At 59.6% G+C, this 19,769-nt stretch overlaps 2 protein-coding genes across 2 annotated transcripts; one reads left to right on the top strand and one right to left on the bottom strand.

The window, feature by feature from the left end:
• Nucleotides 1-3,308: 3,308 nt before the first annotated feature.
• On the bottom strand, nucleotides 3,309-12,019 carry MFSD12 (major facilitator superfamily domain containing 12). The gene is made up of 10 exons (XM_054396044.1): nucleotides 11,713-12,019; nucleotides 7,407-7,617; nucleotides 6,637-6,760; nucleotides 6,201-6,398; nucleotides 5,857-5,949; nucleotides 5,661-5,753; nucleotides 4,854-5,024; nucleotides 4,512-4,606; nucleotides 4,006-4,136; nucleotides 3,309-3,403 (listed from the first exon to the last, which is right to left on the bottom strand). The coding sequence occupies exons 1-10, from the start codon at nucleotides 12,017-12,019 to the stop codon at nucleotides 3,309-3,311; spliced, it is 1,518 nt and encodes a 505-aa protein (XP_054252019.1).
• Nucleotides 12,020-14,396: 2,377 nt separating this feature from the next.
• On the top strand, nucleotides 14,397-19,087 carry HMG20B (high mobility group 20B). Its single transcript, XM_054396197.1, has 9 exons — nucleotides 14,397-14,434; nucleotides 16,412-16,517; nucleotides 16,733-16,936; nucleotides 17,148-17,268; nucleotides 17,364-17,416; nucleotides 17,674-17,749; nucleotides 18,042-18,257; nucleotides 18,640-18,772; nucleotides 18,946-19,087. The coding sequence occupies exons 1-9, from the start codon at nucleotides 14,397-14,399 to the stop codon at nucleotides 18,956-18,958; spliced, it is 960 nt and encodes a 319-aa protein (XP_054252172.1). The 3' UTR covers nucleotides 18,959-19,087.
• Nucleotides 19,088-19,769: the final 682 nt, after the last annotated feature.

Genomic DNA, 19,769 nt, shown 5'->3' with positions numbered 1-19,769 from the left:
AGCAATCCTGCAGGGCAGGTATGGTCCTAGCCTCAGCAGGGGTCTTTACTTGGGGACAGGAGGTGGTGTCCAGAGACCCAGCCCCAGGCAGACTGCTAAGAAAAGCGGGGAGGAGGTGAGATCAGACTGGGAGGGCTGAGCAAGGCCAAGGGTCCAGGCAGGTCGCTGGGGAGAGGCCCTGACCCTCTTTGCAGGGCACTGGGGCAAGTGCCAAGGCCACCCAGCCCTGCCTTGGCTCCAGCCCTGCCTTGGCTCCAGCCCCGGCTCAGCCCTTGCTCTCTGGACCAGGGGCTGATAAAACCTTTCCCACAGCCCCAGATGGCTAAAGGGTAAACCCATAAACCTGTGTACAGCTTGGTGTGGGCCAGTAGTGCCCAAAGGGGCTGCAGAGGCCCTGCCCCATGACTCCCTCTCCACAGGATCCTCTGCACTTCAGCTCTCTCCCTCCCAGGACCCAGCTTTCACCCCCTGCACTCCAGCCACATGTGTGCCACCAGCTGCACCTGCCCATGGCCCTGTCACACCCACTCAGCTCCCTCCTCACACAACAGGTACCCTGCTGTGCACACTCTTACACCTAGCACTTAGATTCCCACTGACCACTCAGTCCCTCATTCAACCACCACCCTCCACTCACTCACTGCAGGGGCTCTGTAGCAGCCCTGCCCACATGCCAAGCATGCCCCTGTGTGCAGATCATGCACATGTGTGTACAATCAGGCAGGGCATGCACACACAGAGCCCATATGCAGGCATCCCACACATGCCTGTGGTGCATGCCTGCCCATGTGCCACACGTGTAGGCACGTGTACAGCCCAGCTTCCCCCAGCCCCACTCACCCACACTCAGTCCCCACAGCCAGACACCAGAATGGTGCCAGGCAGGCAGACAGGGGAGGGTGCTGCAGGGTGGCACTGGGACACCCCCAGTGAGGTGAAGCCAAGGTGTGCCACTCTGCAGGGCTAGCTGTGCCCTGGTGCTGTCCCCCAGCCTGGTCACCCCACAGCATGGTACAGCCATGGCTGTCTGGGTGAGCAGAGCACTCCCAGGGCCAGGCCCCTCACAGCTGCAGTCAGTCCCTGCAGGCTGCTGGGTTGGGGTGGCCTCATCCCCCAGCTCCAGTCTGCCCTAAGGAAGCACTGACAGTGGCATGCACTGTGGTGTTCCAGCCACTCGGCCCCTTCGTCTGCCCTGCGTGACAGAGTGACTCATGGCCACATGACACGGACCCCTCCAGCACCTGATGGTGTCCAGCCAGCCCCGAGGGGCAGAGGGAAGGCTCTTTGTTCACTTCCCCCAGCAAAGGGTTAATGGCAGAGGGTCAACAACGCACAGCCCAGCAGCTGCAGTACCACAGAACAGTTTAGGATGGAGGAGACCTTGAAGGTCATTGAGCCCAACCTTTACCCCAGCACTAAACCATGGCCCTCAGCACCACAGCTCTGCAGCTTTGAAACTCCTCCAAGGATCACAGAATCAGAGACTATTAGGAGCTGGAAGGGGCTCGAAAGATCATCCAGTCCAACCCACCTGCCAGGGCAGGATCAGCTAGAGCAGATCACACAGGAACACATCCAGAAGGGTTTTGAATATCTCCATCCAGAGAAGGAGACTCCACAGCCGACCTGGGCAGCCTGCTCCAGGGCTCTGTCACCCTCACAGTGAAAAAATTTTTCCTCTTGTTTCCATGGAACTTCCTCAACTTCCACACAGTGCCCCTTGTCCTGGCATTGGGCATCACCACACAGAGCCTGGCTCCATCCTCTTGGCACTTACCCTGCACATCTTTATCAACAGGAACGAGGTCACCTCTCAGTCTCCTCTCCAAGCTAAAGAGACCCAGGTCCCTCAGTCTCTCCTCCTAAGGAAGATGTTCCACTCCCTGGGACCTCTTTCTTACCCTTTTCGAAGGCTGGAGTGACGTCTGCACTCCTCCAGTCCCCAGGCAGCTCTCCTGTCTGCCAGGACTTACCAAAGATGGCGGAGAGTGGTCTGGCAATGACCTCTGCCAGCTCTCTCAGCACCCGCGGGTGCATCCCATCAGGACCCATGGATGGCCCTGGGCAGCCTGTTCCAGGGCTTCACAACTCTCAAGGGAAAGCAATTGTTCTTTACGTCCAACCTAAACCTCTCCTGGGGCAACTCGAGGCTGTTTCCTCTTGTTCTTTGGGAGACAAATCCCCACCTGCCTCCAGCCTCCTTTCAGGGAGTTGTAGAGAGCCAGAAAGTCTCCCCTCAGCCTGCTTTTCTCCAGGCTGCGCAACCCCAGTTCCCTCGACCTCTCCCCACAGGACTTGTGCCCTAGGCCCCTCACACTCCTGCCGCAGGGATCAAGGCCCCACGGGATCAGGCATCGGGAGCCCCCGAGGCGCCCCGGGCCGGCAGCCGCGGTGCCCGGGAAGCCCGAGGCACCCAATGCTCCACCGCGTGAGAGGCAGCTACTGCCCCACACGTGGCTCACTGCAGCCTGCCTTTCATCCGGGGCGCCAGGCTTCACTCCAAAGAGGCCAAGAAGCGCCCGAGGCGCCAGCCGCTGCCGCCAGCTCGGCAACACCTGCCCGGTGACACCGACCCTGCTGAGGCAAGCAGGGCTCCCATTGGTTATTCTGCCCCGGGGGGCGGGACAGCTGCACAGCAATCGCTAGGCTCCAGAGCAGCTGAGCGGCAGCCATTTTGTTTGCGGGCGCCACCGCCATCGTTGTTAAGGGCGCCCATCTTGCCGCCGTTCTCCCTCTCTCTGCAGGACCCTCGCAACCTCCCGCGGCGCTGGGGCCAGCCTCCGAGGCGGGATAAAGGAAGAGCGCCGTTGTGCACGCCCCAAACCACGTACCTTGCTCCTGCTCCCCCAGCCATGTGTTCCCCACGTCAGGAGCAGGCCCCAGGGTCCTGCCATAACAGGGAGGGGCCCAGGGAAGACAGCGAGGCCGTTGGTCCACGGTTAGAGATGCTTTGTTGAGGTTTTTTGTTTTTCTCTCCATTTTCTCCTTCTTTAAAAAGCGCTGTCTGTACATATTGACCTTACAAAAGCAGGTTAAAACTATGGGCCGGGTGCCCGTCCCCCGTGCTGGGGCTGGCCCTGCAGCCTGGCCCAGGACCTTCTAGGGTCACAGTCATGCGAGCACAGGGTGACATCCTTCACAAGTCCCCAGGGTGGGGTGGGGGTGCGTGGGGGGCACAGCAGCACAGAACACAGTAACACGTGAGATAGGACAGGAGGCTGCCTCCCTGCCAGCCCGGTGCCTCATCACAGTGCCATCCCCTGTCCCTCCAGGCAGAGCTCAGGAGTGTAGGCACCAGCCAGGCCTGCTCAGTTGAGGGTGCTGCTTGGGCTCCTTCCCTCCATGCTCTCTGTCCCACCGTAGGTGGTCCCCTCTCCACTCAGCCCCCGCAGGCAGACTGCATCTGTGGGGACAGAAGGGAAGGGACAGGTTAGCAGCTGTTGCAGCTGCTGGGGTAAGCTACCATGTGCTGGCCCAAACCTTCTGGACTCCTGCTACTGGCACGAGGGACTCTGCCTAGCACATCCCCGAAGCAGCAGAGAAGGGTCTGTCCTCTCCCCCCATCCCAGAGCAAGACAGGCACCTAGCAGGATGGAGAGGAGCTGGCACTGAGTCCCCAGGCTGGCAAGGGGCACCCTACACCCCAAACCTGACCCCACATTTGGCTACCAGCACATGCAGCAGCCCCTGCCAGCCCTCAACAACCCAAGAATTGCCAGGATCCAGGATCAGCATTGCCACTGTGGGGTCAGGCAGGGGTGGATCCTGCCTTCCAGGAGGGCACACAAGCAGCTGCAGCCCCCAGATCAAGGGCCAGGAGTAGCAGAAGCAAGATGGTGGCTCTGCCCTCTGTGCCTACCATGACAGGGCTCCTGCAGACTCCTGGCAGCCAGAGCCATCTGGAAAGACACTTTTCCTTTAGCCCAAGCTGGCAGAGGACACAGGACTCATGGTGCCCCCAGCCACATGGCTGCCCACTGCCCTGGTGCCCCCAGCCCAACTCACGGTAGCGGATTTGGATGGGCCAGACCATGATGCAGCACAGAGAGACAACAGCAGCGACGGCAATGCCTCCAGTGACCAACACCATCACCCAGTGGTAGAAGCTGACGCAGGCAGGGCAGCAGAGCTCAGTCCTGCAGGGAGGAGGGATGTGTCTCAGTGGCCAGAACTGGAGCCTTCGCCCAGTGCTGCCCAAGCACTCTGGGGCTGCTGACAGTAGTCCCATGTCCTTGGTGTCAAGACTGCTTCACACTGGGACATGAGGGAAAATTCCAGGGCAAGACCAAAGGGCAGCCAGCTGGACACTGAGGTCCCCAGCCCCTTTGTGCATCCTAGAGATGCAGCCCTCAGCCAGGGCCAGAAAAGAAGCTGAGGAAGGAGCAGAGACAAATCAGAGATGGTTTCCACCCACATCTCTCACTCCAAAGCAGGGATAATTGCTGCCTGTCTTCCAGGCGAGGTGGCTGGAGCTGCCACTGGGAGGGTTCCTGCCCTGCAGGGACACTCACGGGCACGGGTGCAGGTTCTGGATGGCCATCACAGCTAGGCCGTTGGCCATCTTGTCCGTGAAGCTCATGGCACCATAGACGAAGGCACCGCTGTGCTGCAAGGGGAGAGGAACCCTGATGGCCGCTGCACCAAGGCCTTGCCCACGAGCTCCTTGTGCCCTCTGATGGGCACAGCACAGACTGCAGCAGGGCTCGGGCACTGCAGCAGGGCTGCCCGTACCTGCCAGCACAGCCCCTTGCAGGGGTCTCCATGTTCCCTGATTCCACACTAGTGACAACCCCATCCCACAGGCTCCGAGCCCCTCTGTGCCAGCCTGCTCCTTCCTGGCAGGGCACACATACCGTGTTGGTGCCAATGAGGTCTGCTGTCATGGAGAGGGAGGTGACCAGAATAGTGGCAGAACCAGCCCCAAGCAGAGTGGCCACCCCGTAGATCTCCAATCCCATCTTCCTGGCCAGGGTCACCCAGGAGGAAAAGGCCAGGATCACCAGGATGCCCATGAAGTAAGTCAGCTGCTCCAGGGAGAGAGAAGGAAGAGCTCAGATCCCAGCTTGGCTGACACCCAGCAGGGCAGGGGTGAGTGGGGAGGGTATGGGCCCAGCTGCTGCCTAAGACCCACATGGGATAGCCCTGGCTCTCTCACAGCTGGTTTTAAATAACGAGCTTCCAAACTGCAAGGGCCTTGCAGTGCCCAGGCTGGTTCACAGCACTGGCCACAGCCAAAGAGCCTCCAGGAGCACTGCAGCAGGACCTGTGCAGAGCGCAGAGACCCCCAACCTGGGCAGCAGAGGTGAGGGCTTACTGGGGAACTGCTTGCTGCAGTGTGGAGGAGGGGGATGCACTGGAGGGACAGCTGGCACTGCCCTGGGTGGGTCAGCTAAACCCTCCCTCTGCCTCTTATGGCACCATTAGGCTCTCCCAGCCCAATCAGGGCTGCACAGCACAGGCTGACAAGGGACCTGCTAGGCCCATGCCCCCTTCACTCTGACCACCCCCTGCACTGTCCCAGCAGGATTCACACTGCAGCAGGGTGGCTGCAAAGGATGCACTCCAGCCAGACTCAGGTGTGCTGAGTGCTCTGCTCACTTTTGCCACCAGGATTTGAATCCTGAGCCTAACTCAGACTGCACCAGGCCCCCAGGACTCACATTTCGACCTATCCACTTATTCACAGGCTTCATGAGGAAGGAGGAGAGGAAGCCGCTGATGTACATCACAAGGGGGATGCTGGCAATATATTTCTGCAAGAGATGAGAACAGAGAGAAGATGAGCTCTGGATCACTGGCACAGGACCCCTGCCCTTGTGACCTTGACATGCTGGCAGGGGCCTGCCCTGCACCCACCTTGGGCAGCAGCAGGGAGTTGGTCAGGTACATGGTGATATAGGTCTGGGACAGGTTGACAATGAGCCGGGTGGACATGTACAGCACTGCGACCTGGGAGGGGACAGAGAGCTGACAGCACCGCTCAGCCGGGACGCAGGGAAGACTGGCACCTTCTATGCCATGGCACAGATGTCTGCTGAGAAAGGGACAACCCTCCTGACATGGTAGGTGGGTGCACAGTAAAGCTCATCTCTCTATCCTCACCCACACCAGGCCCACATCCCACTGCCAGAGGATGCCCACAGCACCCAGGCAGGGCAGTAGCCGAAGACGGGCACCCCAAGCCCTGCTTGGAGCTGTACCTGGTAGAAGGCAGGCTCCAGCAGCCAGTCTTTCCAGATGAGCAGCGGGCACAGGGGACCTGTGGAGTCATTCTGCAGCAGGGGTGAGCTCTCCTCTGGCTGGGGCAGTGAGCCTGGCGAGTAAGGCTTCTCTTTGGTGCCCAGGTGGAAGATGAAAGAGAACACAGCCCCTACCCCCACCACAATGAGGGACAGGTTCTGGGTGAAGCAGAGGGAGTCAGCATAACAAGGGGTGACCTTTTCCTGCCCATCATCCAGCCCCTAGCAGTTTGGTGGATAAAGAGGTGTCCTCAAACACTCAAAGGAGGTACCCCTGCTCACTGCAGCAGTGAGGTGTCAGGGCAGTGCCATTTCTCTCCCTTCGGCACCTCCCCAGCTGAGCCATGTCCCATCCAGGGAGGAGAGGACCCCACAGACTGAGGGCCCTGCCACTTACCCGGAACACAGGGATATCCTGGATGCCAAGGTGCTCTGTATGGTCAGGCTGCTGCATCTGGAAGTTCAGCAGCAGCCAGGCCAGGCCATACACAGTGATGTTGGCCATGACAGTAAAGGCATACCTGAGAGAGAGGAGACAGCACCTGAGGTGAAGCAGAGACAAGCACAGCTCCAGGCATGGCAGCCACATCTGGACCCTAGGCTGCCCTCCAAGCCAGGAATGCTGCAGCCAGCTTTGCACCCTGGTGTCATTGCTGAGGTGACACCTCCAAGAGCACACAGCATCTGGTCAGGCATTTGCCTTGCTGATGCACGTCCCAGCATGCCCAGTCCAAGCCTCAGGCCATGACTGGGAGGAAACCAAGATCCCTCCAGATCAGCCTGTCCACTTTCCAGTCAAAGCTATTTCTGCCCCAAGGTGCCCCAGGATTACCTAAACTCCCTCCCCGCCTGGCTGCACTGCACCCCCTGCTAGCCTGCCAGAAAGGGAACTTCCACCCACTGGGGAGATAACCAAGCCCTGCTTCATCTGATAAACATCTTCACCACAGCTTGATCCTGCCAGACGGGCAGAACTGACCACACAGAGCTGCCCAGCCTGGTTTTGGGGACATCCCTACCTATTGGACCAGACAGGCTGCATAGGCTTGCATGTGCCATGCCAGACCCATGGCACTCAAGGGACCTCTCAGCACAGAAGCAATGAGACCTGGGGCAGGCAGGGCTGTTTCTCTGGGTCCATGTTTCTCCAGGTCTGGCTGTGCTCACCTGAAAGCTGTGAGCTCCACCTTCTCATGATCACTGGCCACCAGCTCTGGGATGAGAGACAGGTGGGAGACCTGTGTGGCTGCCCAGCCAAACTGGAAGATGATGATGAAGGGGAGGTAGTAGATGAAGGCTGCCCACTCTGGTGTGTTTTCCCTGCAACCCAGACAAGGGTTGAAGATGAAGGGGAAGGACACGAGGACACAGGTGGTGCCTGGGAAGAGAGCAGAGCAGTGAGAGGCTGCAAGCCGTTTTCCTGGCACCAGCCAGCTCAGACACAGATGGACAGAGCCTTCTGATAGGACAGAGCCTTCTGATAGGACAAAGCCTTCTGATAGGACAGAGCCTACCCCCACAGGGCTAAATGAGACCCCAGACACCCCTGTCCCCTCCCCAACTTGTTCTGTTCTCTTTCACATCCAGCGGTCAGACAGACATTGTCAGCAAGTTTTCCCCAGTCACGCTTCCCCCTCAAAGTGCAGCACCAGGTGGTACCTGCTCTGTCCCTCTCAAAACGCCAGAGGACAGACCCTGACACCATCACCACACACAGCCACCGAGGACTTCTCATCTCCAGCATGCAGATGCCCAGCCTCAAAGGCTCACACCACCCTGCTTCTGCCCGAGAGTGCTAAGGCTCCCTGAGTACCAGCAGGGCTGCGTGTTGTCCTGTGACCACAGGGCCATTTGTCCCCTTGCCCTTTCTACCATGGGGCTAGTAGGGCCCACAGGCTCCCTCCACACTTTCAGGAGACTGCAGAGCAACGGCCAGGGACAGCTCATTGTGACCTGGGAGGACAAGTACGGATCTGCCTCATGCGTAAGGCTCTGAGCCACGGGAAGGTCCCTGCGGCGTCAGGGACGGCAGCCAGGCTCCTCCTTTTGCAGTAGCGTGACCGATGGGAGACTCCTGCGTGGAGCAGGCAGAGACAGGCTGGCTGCTGTCTCCCCTTTCACAAGGTTACAGAAACAAATCTGCTGAGGGCTCCTCTGCTCCTGAGGCCCAGGTGCTGCTGAAGAGCCGTGTGAACCTGCTCCTAGAGCTGAGGGAATGTGCAGCTGCTTTGCCAGGTCCCCAAGGTCCCTTCTCCAAGTGACTGCAAGATCCTCCTCTTCACAAGCAGTTTCTCCTCCTCTCCCCTGTGAATGGCTGTTCCTCATCATCATCGCTTCCATGTGGCACAGCCACTCCAGCTGCCACAGGGCTGGGGCAGTGTGGTTCTTCTGGGATTGTCCTGGCTGCTAAGGGCAGCCAGGACAATCCCAGGCTGGCTCAGATCCATCTTTAGCAAAGACCCTGGCAGGGTGCTGGGTGCCACCCTGCACTGGCTCACAGATGGCTCTGATACTGCAGGAGACCCCAGGGACAGGGGATGTGGGCACACCACAGTGTCTCTTGCCTCAGACAAGCCACCAGAACAGAAAGGGTCCCAGAGGGTTGAAGCCAGACCAGACCTCCTTTGTTCCCTGTTACAGGGCTGTTGGTTTTCAGCTGAGCCCTGTCTGGAGGATCAGAGAGGCTCTGCCCCACTTCAGTTCCAGAGCCCAGCATCATCAGGCTCCACAGTCCCCTAATGGCTGCAAGGGACTTGTCCACATCCCCTGGGGAGTGCTGGGACAGAAGCTACAGGCCCCAGGCTGCTGCAGCCTCCATATCCACCCCTGCACCCACCCATGAGCCAATTCCACCATCACACATGCAGGAAAGTCCTGCCACTTCCTCCTCATGGCCCCCAAGGACAAGCAGTGCCCACCACTGGGGCCACCCCCACAGGCCATGGAACCATGATCCTCTGACGCAGGGCTGCATCCAACACCCACATATCCCTGGCATCTGCCCAAGTGAAGCAGATCCCTGGATCTGCTCTCACAGGTGAGGCCATAGGAGCCACTCAAGACCACTCTGCCCATTCCTGCAGTGCTGCAGGGTCCAGACAGGCAGCAAAGAGTGGCTTACCCTTCCAAGCCCATTGTGACAGGAATCTGTCCCCAAACAGCCAGGGAGCAGGCAGGCTGGCATGTGGGGTGAGCTACTCAGGAGCACGACAGGGAGGTGTCAGCGACAGCAACTTGTGATAACTCCCCCCAGGGCTGTGGTTTCACAGCATTTCCTCTGATCTGATCATGGGTTGCCACGGGATGAGCCACTGTGCTCCCACATGAAGCATCTCACCGCAGTGTGACCAAGGCAGCCATGAGCAGGACCAGCACAACTGATTCCAGGGGGTTTGTCCCAGGGGGTTTGTTCCAGGAGGGTTGTTCCAGGGGGGTTGTCTCACTGCAGTCAGACAAGGGAGGAGGCAGCATAGCCCCCACCTTCCAAGAATAATGCATGCTCTGTCTAGAGCAGCTTCCATCCATAACCCTGCTTCTGCCCATGCTGCTGAAGCTGCAAGGCTGGGCAGGGTGTTCATCTCCCCACAGCTGGAACAAACGTTGTGCGAGATGTGGTTCAGTGAAGGACTTCCCCTTCACTGCACCCAGCTGGAGTGGAGCTGCTGCAGAGGCACAGCTCCAGCCACTTCCCTAAATCTATGGTGCAGATCTAACTAGCTGCCACCACGGTGCGGGTAAAGCTGCTGTCCCTCAACACTCTCCTTGCTTGCCAAGCACAGCTCTGAGTAGCTCATCCACCTTACCAGGCTGCAGTTCATTTGCATGAAGCAGTTGACCGAGATAAATTTGGGATCTTGATAAGAGCACCAACACCACAACCATCCTCTCCCTGTGTGGGTCCACCCTGGGTCAGTTGGCACTTGGCTCTTACTGTGAGGAAGCATCAGGGGTCTTTATCTCTGACTGTTACTGGATGTTTCTTCACCCTAACTGCCCCAATCCCCATCACCAGGTCCACAGGGATGGGGCAGGCTCCTGTGCTGCTTGTGGCACTGAGGACCCTTTTCCAGGACACACCATCCCCTCAGGGAGGGACCCTAACACAGGAGTCCCCATTGGTCCCTGCACTTCACTGAAGTTTTTGACCCCAGGGCATGATACCAGAAGGGTTTCTGTTAATAATTCACACCAAGGCAGTGCCTCTGCCTCAGCCCCACAGGACCCTGACTCATCGGGCAGCACGCAACAAGCACAGCATACAGGGTCCCCAGCACTGGTGTGCTCAAGGATCCTGTGGCCTAGGTCACCCGCTGGGGACAACTGAGAGCTGCTTGACCCTGGGAAAGCCCAGATTTTACTGTCAGTCTCGTTTTTGGTGTAGCACAGACCAGCTAAGCACACAGCAACCACTCCAGCTCAATGCCACCCCCATGCAGGGGAACACAGGGACGCCTTGCAGCCCTCTGCTGCCATGCAGGCATGGCCCAAGTGATAGCAGGGAGCCCTGGGCTGTGAATGGCCAGGCAGCGTCAGCTCCTGTGATATGGTCCACCAGGATCGGGACCAGTGCCTGGGCAGGGTGAGGACATCTCTGTGCCCTTCCTCCACCCAGGTTCAACCAGCAATGCCTGGGGCATCCTAGAGCACCCAGTCCCACCTCACTGCCATGGGGGATGCTGCCCCTCCACATGGGGTGTCCCAGAAAAGCACCTTCCAGTCTGCTCTGCTCCACCCAGGACACCTGGACCCATCTTCCCCCACTTGGGTCACTGCTGTCTCAGCCTTTATACTGCCTCAGGTTGGTTCACCCTCCATACAGGACATCCAGGAAAGCTCCCTCAGGCCAGCCCACAGCAGCCCTTCTTCCAATAGCAGCCCCCCTTCCACCTCAGGGGATCCGGGGTGCCTCTCTCTTTCTAGGGGTGACCCAGTTCCCATCTCACTGCCACAGCAGCTGTTCCCTACTCCAGGCAGGGGTCTTCAGGAAGGCTTTCCTGGGGGTGACCCCCACCCCCCACCCCAGAAAAGCTCCCTTGGGCCACACATTTCCACTTGAGGGAGGCTTTCCTTCAGGCAGAGCACTCTGGATTTCCCCTCCCAATTCAGAGCATCCCCAGGGTTGAACCCCCACACCACAAAGGCACCCCCAAGGCTGACCTCCCTCACTCAGAGCACTCCAGAAAGGCATCCTTGGTGCCGTTCCCCCGACAGGACACCCTAGAAAGGTTGCCCTTAGGCCATCACCCCCCATCCAGGAGAAAGCCTGCCCCAGAGACTTCCCTTTCTACTCCAGCCACCCCAGAAAGGCACTCCAAGGCAGACCCTAGAAAGGCTCTCCCAGGGCCACCCATCCCTACCCAGGGCATCCTGGAAAGGTTCCCTCACCCAGGTACACCCCAGAAAGGCTGCCCCAGCGCTGATCTCCCAACCCGGAGCAGCGCAGCAATGCCTCGCAGGCCCCCCCAGCACCCACCGGCGAGGTGCCAGGCCTTCCTCCGCCCGTAGCGGCCGCAGCCGGTGGAGCGATCGGCCCCGTAGCCGAGGAGGGGCGTGCAGAGCCCGTCGGCCACCTGGCCGGCCAGCAGCAGGGCCCCGGCCAGGCGGTGGCCGTAGCCCAGCACGACGTGCAGGTAGAGCAGCAGGTATGTGAACCACAGCGAGGCGCACAGGTCGTTCAGGAAGTGCCCGGCCGCGAAGCTCAGCCGCTCCCGCAGCGCCAGTGCCGTGCCGCCGCCGCCGCCCGCTCCCGGGCTGCGCTCCGCCGGGCCGCGGTCCGCCATGCCGCGCCGCCGGCCCGCAACGCCCGGGACAGGGCGGGGCTGCCCGGCCCCATCGGCCCTCTGCTCCTCCCCCTCGTCCGGCTTGCCCCCTTCCTGCGGGGCTGCGCCGAAGGAGGATACTCCGAGTGGGGACTCCAGAGCCCCTTGAGGATTGGAAGCGCCCCTTTGGAGAGGGCTGGGGTCACTGGGAGCAGTATGGGGATATTGGGGTGATTTCGGCTGTGTGACTGGGACAGTGTGAGCGGTACTGGGACCCGCCTTGAGGGGAATACTGGGGTCATTGGAACTCTGAGGTGACTTCTGGCGTTATGGAGACTCCAGGGTCAGTGGAACCAATATAGGCAGCACTGGAGTCACTGGGACTTTGGAGTGATCACCCCTTGGGTGGACCTGGGATAACTGTAAACGGTATGGAGGTACTGGGATAACTGGGCCTTCCCCCCGTAGGAGGTAATGGGGTGAATGGAACCAGCATAGACAGTACTGGTGTTGAAGATGATGGGGAAATCTGAACCCTTGAGCTGCACATTCGGGGTGGAACTGTTCATTTAGACCTGGGAAGAATGGGACTTGCAATGAGATGGCCTTGGAGGCTGAAACATCCTAATTCCCGCAGTCAGCTTTTGGCTGCAAAATAGAGTCTGAGGCTAAACGAGACTCATTATCATGTCAACCCCCCCACTTCCTGTCTGGGAGACCTCTGGCCGAAAGAAATCCCTCAGCCTAAGAGCATGCGCAGGGAAGAGCACTTGGACCTTGAACGCGAAACGAGCTGGAGACCGAGGCTGGGTCACTGGCAGGGGCTGGCTTGAGGCGGAGCCGGGAATATCCGCCGGGAATCCCTACGGGTGCGCTGGCTTGCTCGGACACCCCTCAGCGCTCAGCTCTGGTGCGCAACTCTGAAAGAAATAAGCGGGTGGTGGCTTTGGGGTTACTGCACACCGGGGGCTCTGGGATCCCTATGGGCAGTGTTGGGGTCGGTTGGTCCCCACTTCGAGGCGAGTACTGGGGTCACTGGACGCAGGGAGAGGGGTGGTTCAGGGCCATTGAAACCCCAAGAGTGGCGGCGTTTGGGCTACTAGGAGCAGCCGTGGGATACTGGGGTTGCTGGCAGCGGTGAGGAAGGGTCACTGGAGTCGCTGTGTCAACCCTGAGGTGGGCACTGGGGTTACTGGGAGCAATGGGAGGATATCGGGATCACTGGGACTAGGATCACCGTGAGCAATGATGGCACATTGGAGCCATGGAACGCTCCGAGGTCCCTCCCGGGCGTCCGGCCCAGCAGGTCGAGAAGCTTACGAGGCACAGCCAGAGTGGGTCAGACGCAGTAGGCCGCACCCCCCTGCGTCGTCGCCCCTTTAAGGCGCTGCCGCGCCCCCAGCACGTCTCTGTCCCCACGCCAGTTGCTGATTGGCGGGCAGCGTGCCGCGCGCGCCGAATCAACGTACGCGCACGAGCCGCGCCGGCCGGGCATGCACCTCCCCTCTCCCTGCCGCTTTCCTCTGACGTCACCGTCCCAGCCAATCCGAGTTAGGTTGCGCTCTCCAGGCACGGCGCGAGCGGCCAATCGGAAGGGCCGAGGCGGGAGTTTTTATTTGCATAATAATAGAGGGGCGTGGCCAAGTGAGGAAGAGCGGCGGAGGGGCACCGGCAGGAAAGTTGGGGCGGGGGTGCTGGGAGACCCAGGGCAGGAGGATCCCCGGGGCAGGGAGGGCGATTTGAAGGATCCCGAGGTGGGCGGGTCCCCCAGGATGGGGAGTTTCGCGGGGGTTCCCAGGACAGGAAGAGTGAGGGCGGGAGGGTTTGCAAGACCCCGAGGTGGGGGGAATCTCGGGGGCAAGGAGTCTCGGGGACTCCGGGTTGGGGGTGGGGGCCTGGGAGAGAGTCGAGGGGTGCTGGTGTGTGGAGTCCTGGGGGGCACTGGGAATGGTGGGACTGGGCGATGTGTGGGACTGATCCTATTGAGGGGCAGCGGTGGGATCCTGGGGAAACGGAAGGGTTGATGCTGGCACAGCGCGGGGGCGGTCAGTGAGGAGAGGGGGGCGTGGAGTTCATCCTGGGGCCCTGGGAGGCGCTGGCGCGAGGTTGAGGCTTCCATGAGGGCCAGGAGGAGGTGGAGAGACCTGAGAGGGGCTGGCTGGGGAGGAGACGCCATTGCGGCGGTCTGCGATGTCCCATGGGGAAGACCTCCCCATCCCGGCAGCGGAACAGGCCGGGGGAGGGTGGGGGGGGGCGCCCAACTGACCCCTTGGAGCTCCCGCGGCACCAATCCCCATCCCGTGTCCTGAGCACCCCCGTCCCTTGCTGGACGCGGTGCCATCTCTGGCTCTGTCCTTCAGGGTGGTGACCCGAGCGGTGCTGGTGATCCCCCGCACCTATGGCCCACAGCGCCAGGCAGCTGCCTGCTGGGATGCTGTAAGTGCCCCCCTCGCTGCGATCCGGGCCCCGTGTTCTGCGTGCCACAAGCTGCTCAACATACCTCTGGCCTGTGCCGAGCCTTGGCCCTTTGTCCTTTGCCTGTCTTGCCGTGCAAGCCCTGGTGCTCTTCTGTGTGTTTTGGGGATCCTCATCCCTTACTGTGCGCTGTGCTGCTCTCCCCTTAGCTGCCTGCTTTGTTAGATTGTGCTTCTGCCTAGCTGGGCTTCTTACTACAAGGCTAAGGAAGACATGGTGCAAAAGAAGTGTCTGTAAGATTATGACCAGTGAGGACTTGGGTGTTGTGGGGTGAACCGCAGACTGTCCTCAGTTGGCTCTGTCCTCAGCTGGTGCTGCTGTCCTTGCCAGCAGAAGGGCAAGAGCAGCACAGGGACTGGGGATGGGAAGTGCCTCTGAGGTGGATGCCAGAGTGAAGCCAATGAGGGATGTTCAGATAAATGGAGGAACTTTACATTTTAAAAAATGTGAGGAAACTGGATTGCTTGGAGGAGCAGGAGAAGACAGAGATCTGATGGCAGAGGGTCTTGGTGCATTCCTGTCTGTGGTGCCTGAGCATGATAATACTGAATAAGCATCACTGGGAATGTCTCTTTTGGAGCTGTTGAAGCCCAAGGCTGGCTGTGCCCATGCAGAACCTTGGGGATGTTTTTTTTTTCCCCAAAAAAAAAGATGGAAGAAGAGATGGTCTCACACCTTCCCATAGGCTTCCATGTGAGCGTAGGGGTATAGGTTGGCTGGCCAGGATCAGATCCTGATGGGAAAAACCCTGGGCATAAGGAACAGTGCAGTTATAGGCAGTGTCTCTGGGGACTTGCAGAACTAATTGCAAGGATGGTGTGTGCATGAGAGCAGGAGGTTGGGGTCTCTGAGGGGACTCAGGTTTACACAGGCCTCTGAGTGTCAGACAGGAGGGAGGAGCTCTGGGGTGCATCCCAAGCCTGTCAGGATTGGTCTGGCTTTTGGTGCACAGTGTAGTTCTCTGATGAGGCTTGTGCTTGGCCCTGAGCTAGTTTCCATGGCCTATGATGGGTGAACCCCAAGGTTGTGGTGTTTGCTGCAGCTCTCGAGCCCTTCATGGCTCTCCCGGTGTGCTGCCAGCAGGCACACTGTGTCTGGGACTGAAGGCTGCAAGCAGGACAGGGGCTTGGCTGTGGCATGGACCCAGCTGGAGAAGGAGCTTCTGTGCCTCGGGGCTAATGCTGCAGTGAGGCTTCGTGTGCTCAGCTGGGGCAGAGAGTCTCTGCTGACCTGGGTGCTGGACATTTGTCCTCTGATAAAAGCAAATCTGGAGCTGTAGAGACAAGGCAGCAAGTAGGAGAGTGAGAGTCAGGGCCACCAGCCCTGTGATAGAGCCATTTGATGGCTCGCAGAGGTGTCTCCATGTGTCTCAGTGGCAGCACAGATGACAGGAACCTCGTGAAGCAGCTGTGGCTGGAGCAGGTTGAGTCAGCCCCAGTGCTGTGCCCTTGGCCTCTGCCTTGAGGGTTCTCCTTATTCCTAGTGCTTAGTGTGGGTGGTGCTTGTGGGTGTGCCCCTGGAGCAGCCACACAACCCACACAGCCCCTCCCTTGCAGAGGAGGATCAGCTGGTTCAAGCTGCTTGGGACTCCTCTTCAAAGTGTGCACCCAAGTCCTGGTGTCAGACAGGGATGTGACTGTCGCTGCTACCTGCCTCCAAAAGTGGCACCAGCAGCTCCAAACGTTACTGACAGGTCCCAGGGTCATCACCAGAACTGTTGCTACTTGCCTGATGCTAGGCTCTGCTTGAACCCCATCACTCAACTGTGGCCTCCCCTCACAGGAGCTGGGGCTTCAGGGCTGGTAGGGAGTTCAGGGGCTTTTTGGGTGGTTGAGGTCTGGGGAATCTGGTGAGCATGAGGCCACATTGCTCAGGGATGTGTCACCATTGATCCCAGTGGTTTCCCAGCTCTTTCTGACTGGCACTGTCTGGCTGCAGACATGCTACAGGCAAAGCTCAGCATGGAAACTTCCTGGTGGCCATCAAGCAGGAGAAGGGAGAGCTGGCACGGACGAGTGGTGAGAAGCCGCACGGTGAGGAGGAGGTGAGCTCCATACAGTCCATGGGAGCTGATCCCTGGTACCTAGCCTGGGGCTGTCCCTCCACAGCCCTTCAGCAGCCCAGGCTATGACTCAGACCTTCCCTCAAAGGACAGGAGGCCCAGCTGGGTCTGCAGGCTGCTCCTTTGTCCTGCCTGCATGATGGCACTGTGTGCTCTGATCTGTGACACAGTGTACCTTTCCCTTCTTTGGGTGCCAGCCAGTGAAGAAGAGGGGCTGGCCCAAGGGCAAGAAGAGGAAGAAGATCCTTCCCAATGGCCCCAAAGCCCCTGTGACAGGCTACGTGCGCTTCCTGAACGAGCGGCGCGAGCAGATCCGCACCCAGCATCCTGACCTGCCCTTCCCAGAGATCACCAAGATGCTGGGGGCCGAATGGAGCAAGCTGCAGCTTTCAGAGAAGCAGGTACTGTCCCCAGGAGAGACCCCCAGGGTTGGGCAGTACCCTCTGGAGCCTGCACCCCAAACCCTCCCACTGGCTGAAGCTCCACAAAGGAGCTTGTCCCAGTACTGGTGGGCTGGTGAGCAGGAGCTGGACCTCAAGGTGTGGGGTGGGGTCAGCAGCCCCCTGGGTGGCCTGGGATCAGGGCCAAGCTGAGGACAGTCTGTGACCATAGAGGTACCTGGATGAAGCAGAGCGGGAGAAGCAGCAGTACATGAAGGAGCTGCGTGAGTACCAGCAGTCAGAGGCTTACAAGATGTGCACGGAGAAGATCCAGGAGAAAAAAATCAAAAAAGGTGAGTGGTGAGATCAGTGACTCCAATGTTGCTGCCAGAGCCTCTTGGGGGATGCTAGGCTGGCTCTTAGGGATAACCTTCTTCCTTCATTCCAGAGGACGCAGGCTCTGCAGCAGTGAACACCCTGCTGAATGGGCACCTGCACAAGGTAAGGGCCCTGGAGAGCCTTCCTGAAGCAGGTGGCACTGCTGGGCTCACCTGGGGGATGCCAGGCTGACTGCAGGTTTGGGCAGAGCTGTGCCTCCAAGTGCCAGCTTCCAACCAAAGCAGAGCCTAGAGTGGCAGGAGACAGAGCACAGCGACCCATTGCTCTATCCCTGTGCCTCTTGTCTGCCCAGCACCAAGGACACAGGGTACCCCTCAGTGGGATCAATCCTGCCTGATCTGTCCCCTCTTGTCCCCCAGGCTGGTGAGTGCAGCGATGCTTTCTCCACCTTCGATGTGCCCATCTTCACTGAGGAGTTCTTGGACCAAAACAAAGGTGGGGGCTGGGCTGCCAGTGCTGCAGCATCTTGCTTGGGGGGCAGCTGCAGCAAAGCCATGGCTGGAGCAGCCTGAGACCCACGTGGCAGGGCCATGGCTGGCACTGGCTCTGAGGTTCAAGCTGTGGAAGGTCTGTGGTGAGATTGGGTAGAAAGACTGAATCCTGGCTGGAGTCTGGGGGTGGTGATGCTGAGCCTCTTGGAAGAGTCATGGCTGGGGAAGGGGTTGGGTTTGGGACAAAGGAGAGAGCCAGAGAGGCCAGGCCTGCTGACTCCTTGTGGTCCTGGCAGCCCGGGAGGCTGAGCTGCGGCGCCTGCGGAAGATGAACACCGAGTTTGAGGAGCAGAATGCCATCCTGCAGAAGCACACAGAGAGCATGAACTGTGCCAAGGAGAAGCTGGAGCAGGAGCTGGCCCAGGAGGAGAGGCAGACCCTGGCCTTGCAGCAGCAGCTCCAATCTGTGCGGCAGGCCCTCACTGCCAGCTTCGCCTCCCTCCCCATCCCTGGTGAGTTTGGGGCAGCCATGGGGCACCTTTGTGGCTCTGCACATGGTAGGGACAGGGGCAGTGAGTGCTGGTTAATGTTCATCTGCTGGTGAGGTGGGATCCTGGAGCACTTTGTGGGGGCTGTGCTGGGCATCCAGAGATGTGACAGCCCTGTAATGGGGTAGGGCAGGTTGGGAACTGTTCAGCCTGAGCCACAACTATGTCTGCAAGGCAGAGATTAGCTCAAATCCATTTTTTCCTGGGCTTGAGTCAGTGCAGGCTTGCTCTCTCCTGCTGCAGAAGATGGCAGTTAGTGTTCAGGGTCTCTTTCCCCAGTCACCAGCACAATGGGCAGTGTTGAATGGGGACTTGTGCCCTTTCTAACTGAGCTGCCACCTCACAGGCACTGGGGAGACCCCTACACTGAGCACTCTGGACTTCTACATGGCCAAACTGCACAGTGCCATCGAGAGCAACCCTCTGCAGCATGAGAAGCTGGTGGTGCGCATCAAGGAGATCCTGTCCCGGATAGCCAGGTGAGCCCAAAGGCCCTCGTGTCCTGGCCACCAGTGGGTCAGCTCATGGCAGCGGGGGTGATAGGAGCTGAGTGGGGAAGGTGTGAGCGGAGGGGTCTCAGAAGCTGCTCCAGACAGTTGTGGGAGAGAGAATCCACCCCCTGTACTGCAGCCTTGCTTTCCTCCTTCCTCAGCGAACACTTGTGAAGACCAGTCCCTCCCGAAGCCTCGCGCCAGCCGGACCCAGCCCTGTCCCTTGGAGCTCATGCAAGGGACAGTCTCCGCTGTTGGTCCAGCTGCTTCCCCCTCCACTCTGTGCACCTCACTGCAGAAGTGAGCTGGGACTCCCCACCCAGCCCTGGTGCAGCTGGGCCCCACAGCTTCACCATCTCCAAGGACCTGAAACTTCTGGGGACCAAGTGGTGACAGTGCTGAGAGACCCCAGCCAGCACCATGCTGTGTGAGGTGGCCAGCAGCAGCCATGAGCATCCCCTGGCTCTCCTGTGAGCTCCTGAGATCCTGCAGCTCTGCCTCACGGAACCAGAGCCTCCCCAAAGGCTGTTGAGGGCAGATGAGGTTCCTGCGGTTTACTGGCCTGGAGTGAATTGGCCTCCTCCACAGTGCCCCCAGCTGGATGCCCTGGGAGCCCCTGAGGCTCAGCGCTGTCTCCTGGCCCCTGGATCAGCCCAGTCCACGTCCAGCAGTGGGTGAGGTGGGAGGCATCCTTCTGCCTGCCTCTTGCTTTATTTAATCTTTCTGCTTCCCCATGGGTGCCTTCAGTCCCCTTGCCTTTGTCACCCTGCTGTCCCTTCTTCTGCCACCTCTGGGACCAAGCAGGGCAGCTCCTGCTCTCTGCAGCTGGTGAAGGCAAAAAAAATTCTTCATACCAGAGGGGGAGCTGGGGCTAACCCCTTCCTTCCCAGGGCAGGCAGCCCGTGGGGCAGTGCACAGACTTTGGGTTCCTGCCTCCCTGCCTGAGCCTGTCCTGTGTCATGGGACCATGGTGACAGGAACTCTG

Source organism: Indicator indicator, chromosome 36 (assembly GCF_027791375.1).
Source record: "Indicator indicator isolate 239-I01 chromosome 36, UM_Iind_1.1, whole genome shotgun sequence".
Lineage (NCBI taxonomy): Eukaryota > Metazoa > Chordata > Aves > Piciformes > Indicatoridae > Indicator > Indicator indicator.
Note: the sequence above shows the minus strand (reverse complement) of the source record. Positions and strands in the feature narration are given on the sequence as shown.

Bases quoted from the DNA above. Each gene is read 5' to 3' on its own strand.
- MFSD12 (XM_054396044.1), bottom strand. From the start codon at position 12,019: ATGGCGGACCGCGGCCCGGCGGAGCGCAGCCCGGGAGCGGGCGGCGGC. The intron at 5,754-5,856 runs GTGGGTGCAGGG...CATCTCTTGCAG, and splicing joins ACTCCCTGCTGCTGCCCAAG to AAATATATTGCCAGCATCCC. The intron at 5,025-5,660 runs GTGAGTCCTGGG...TCCCTGGAGCAG, and splicing joins ATAAGTGGATAGGTCGAAAT to CTGACTTACTTCATGGGCAT.
- HMG20B (XM_054396197.1), top strand. From the start codon at position 14,397: ATGGCCCACAGCGCCAGGCAGCTGCCTGCTGGGATGCT. The intron at 14,435-16,411 runs GTAAGTGCCCCC...GTCTGGCTGCAG, and splicing joins CAGCTGCCTGCTGGGATGCT to ACATGCTACAGGCAAAGCTC. The intron at 17,269-17,363 runs GTGAGTGGTGAG...CCTTCATTCCAG, and splicing joins GGAGAAAAAAATCAAAAAAG to AGGACGCAGGCTCTGCAGCA.